This window comes from Arachis duranensis, chromosome 3 (assembly GCF_000817695.3).
Source record: "Arachis duranensis cultivar V14167 chromosome 3, aradu.V14167.gnm2.J7QH, whole genome shotgun sequence".
Classification (NCBI taxonomy): domain Eukaryota; kingdom Viridiplantae; phylum Streptophyta; class Magnoliopsida; order Fabales; family Fabaceae; genus Arachis; species Arachis duranensis.
Window position 1 is genome coordinate 6,458,576 of NC_029774.3, and position 1,911 is coordinate 6,460,486.

General features: G+C 32.4%; 1 protein-coding gene across 1 annotated transcript in view; it reads left to right on the forward strand.

Moving 5' to 3' along the window:
• Positions 1 to 972: 972 nt before the first annotated feature.
• LOC110278392 (alanine--tRNA ligase) overlaps positions 973 to 1,911 on the forward strand; it is a gene marked incomplete in the record, with an annotated part of 4,118 nt that continues 3,179 nt past the window's right edge. The window contains 2 exon segments of the mRNA XM_021136630.2: positions 973 to 1,340; positions 1,824 to 1,911. Coding sequence (XP_020992289.2) covers positions 1,034 to 1,340; positions 1,824 to 1,911 — 395 coding nt within the window.

The window sequence follows — 1,911 nt, forward strand, 5'->3', positions numbered from 1 at the left end:
TTATTTGTTTTGGAAATTAATGAATTTAATTTTTTTTTGTTGCGGTTGCCGAAAGTATCTCTTAATTCCAAAAGGACAAATACTAAGTGTGTGTTTGAATTGTGGTTGGTCAAACTGGAGTTTGAATAAAAGTGATTTTATAGAATTAATTTTGGATAGAAGTAAGTTTGTGTCAACATGATTTATGTTTGGCAACTCTTTACCAAAATTAATTTTGATAAAATAAATATTATTTGGATAATATTAATTAAAATCACTTTTAGATAGATAATTACTTAAAATGATATTATTTATGATTAATTTTTTTATTTAATTTATTTTACCTAATAGAATCAATAGTTTCTATTATAAAAGATAATAATAAATATAATACAAAAAAATTATAACTATAAAAATATATAATGTCAAATAAAAAATATAAATAATAAAAAAAAAGTTCATATAAAGAGGAATAATAAGAATTTTATGAATAATGCAATAACATGTATAGAGGATAAGGTTGGTAAAAAAATATTGAAGGTATTGGCTAAAAACACGTTAGTGCAACGGAGAAGCTAAAAATTATTGCTTATTATAAACGTGATTTTATGAACAAAATCACTTCTGCGTTTGTAGAAAAAAAAATTAGCTAAACAAAAAAGTGAAATTTTCAAAAACTTCTAACGTACTTTTTTTCCTTCAAACGTAATTAACAAACACACCCTAATTCGTTGGGGATTTAAATAGAATTCGAATTCTTAACACTTGTTGAAACGAATAGCTCCGTTGACTACTCCACTAACCTAAGTTAGTTAAATTAATTACTTTATTTATGAGTTGCTCTCACGAGTTGTCCAAAACTTAATCATGAGTTGCACTTATGAGTTGTCCAAAACTTACAAAGCAGGCCAAAATATTACAAGACCTTACCCGATACACAATAAGGAGTTGACAAAAATGTAATAATAGCCCAATGAAAGGAACCCATTCCATATCTGCAAAGAGAAGAAGAACGAAAATACAAGACACATATTAACACTAAATATCAGAGTGAATGAGAAGAGGATTTTTTGGAGCTGCCAATAACCGTAACTGCTTCACTAAGCCGCCACTCATTTCCAGCTCCGTCTTCACTCTTCTCAAACCCTTCTGCGCCGTCGCGTCTTCCTCCGCCAGATCTCTTCCTACTTCCGTCGCTTCCGCCGCCGCGATGCCTGGTTCTGACTCGCCCAACCGGGAGTGGCCGGCGAAGCGCGTGAGGGACACTTTCTTTAAGTTCTTCGAAGAAAAGGGCCATGTCTACTGGCGGTCCAGTCCCGTTGTTCCATTCAATGACCCTACCCTATTGTTCGCCAACGCTGGTTAGTAATCTTTTTCTTTCTCTTATAATCGACTACACTTTGTTAGTTTCAGTTGTCATTTTTTTTGACGTTGTGGTTTGTTCATATGCATTGATTTTGTTATTTTGAGTGTGATTTGACTGTTTTTGGATTGATTCATATTGAATGTGCTAATTAATTTAGGAAATTTAAGATGATTTTGTGATTGTTAAAATGGTCCCTCTAGATGCTCAGACATAAGCAATCTAAGTATTATGATTGGCTTCAAATTCTCTAATCTGAACACTGAGGAAAAAAGAAAGATTCAAAGCGCTGGCTTGTTGTCATATGAAGTAAATCCACATAGTGAGATATGGATTAAATGTTATAAATTATCTCGAATTTTCTGCTCATGTTACTTGCTTTGTTATAGGTATCTCAATTTAGTATGGTGGCTTATTATTTACATTTTTTATGTGAAATTTAGGTTTCATTGACTATCAAGGTTTCTTTGTGGTTTGGCAGGTATGAACCAGTTCAAGCCAATATTTTTGGGGACTGTGGATCCCAACACTGCCTTGAGCAAGCTCACTCGTGCCTATAATACCCAAAA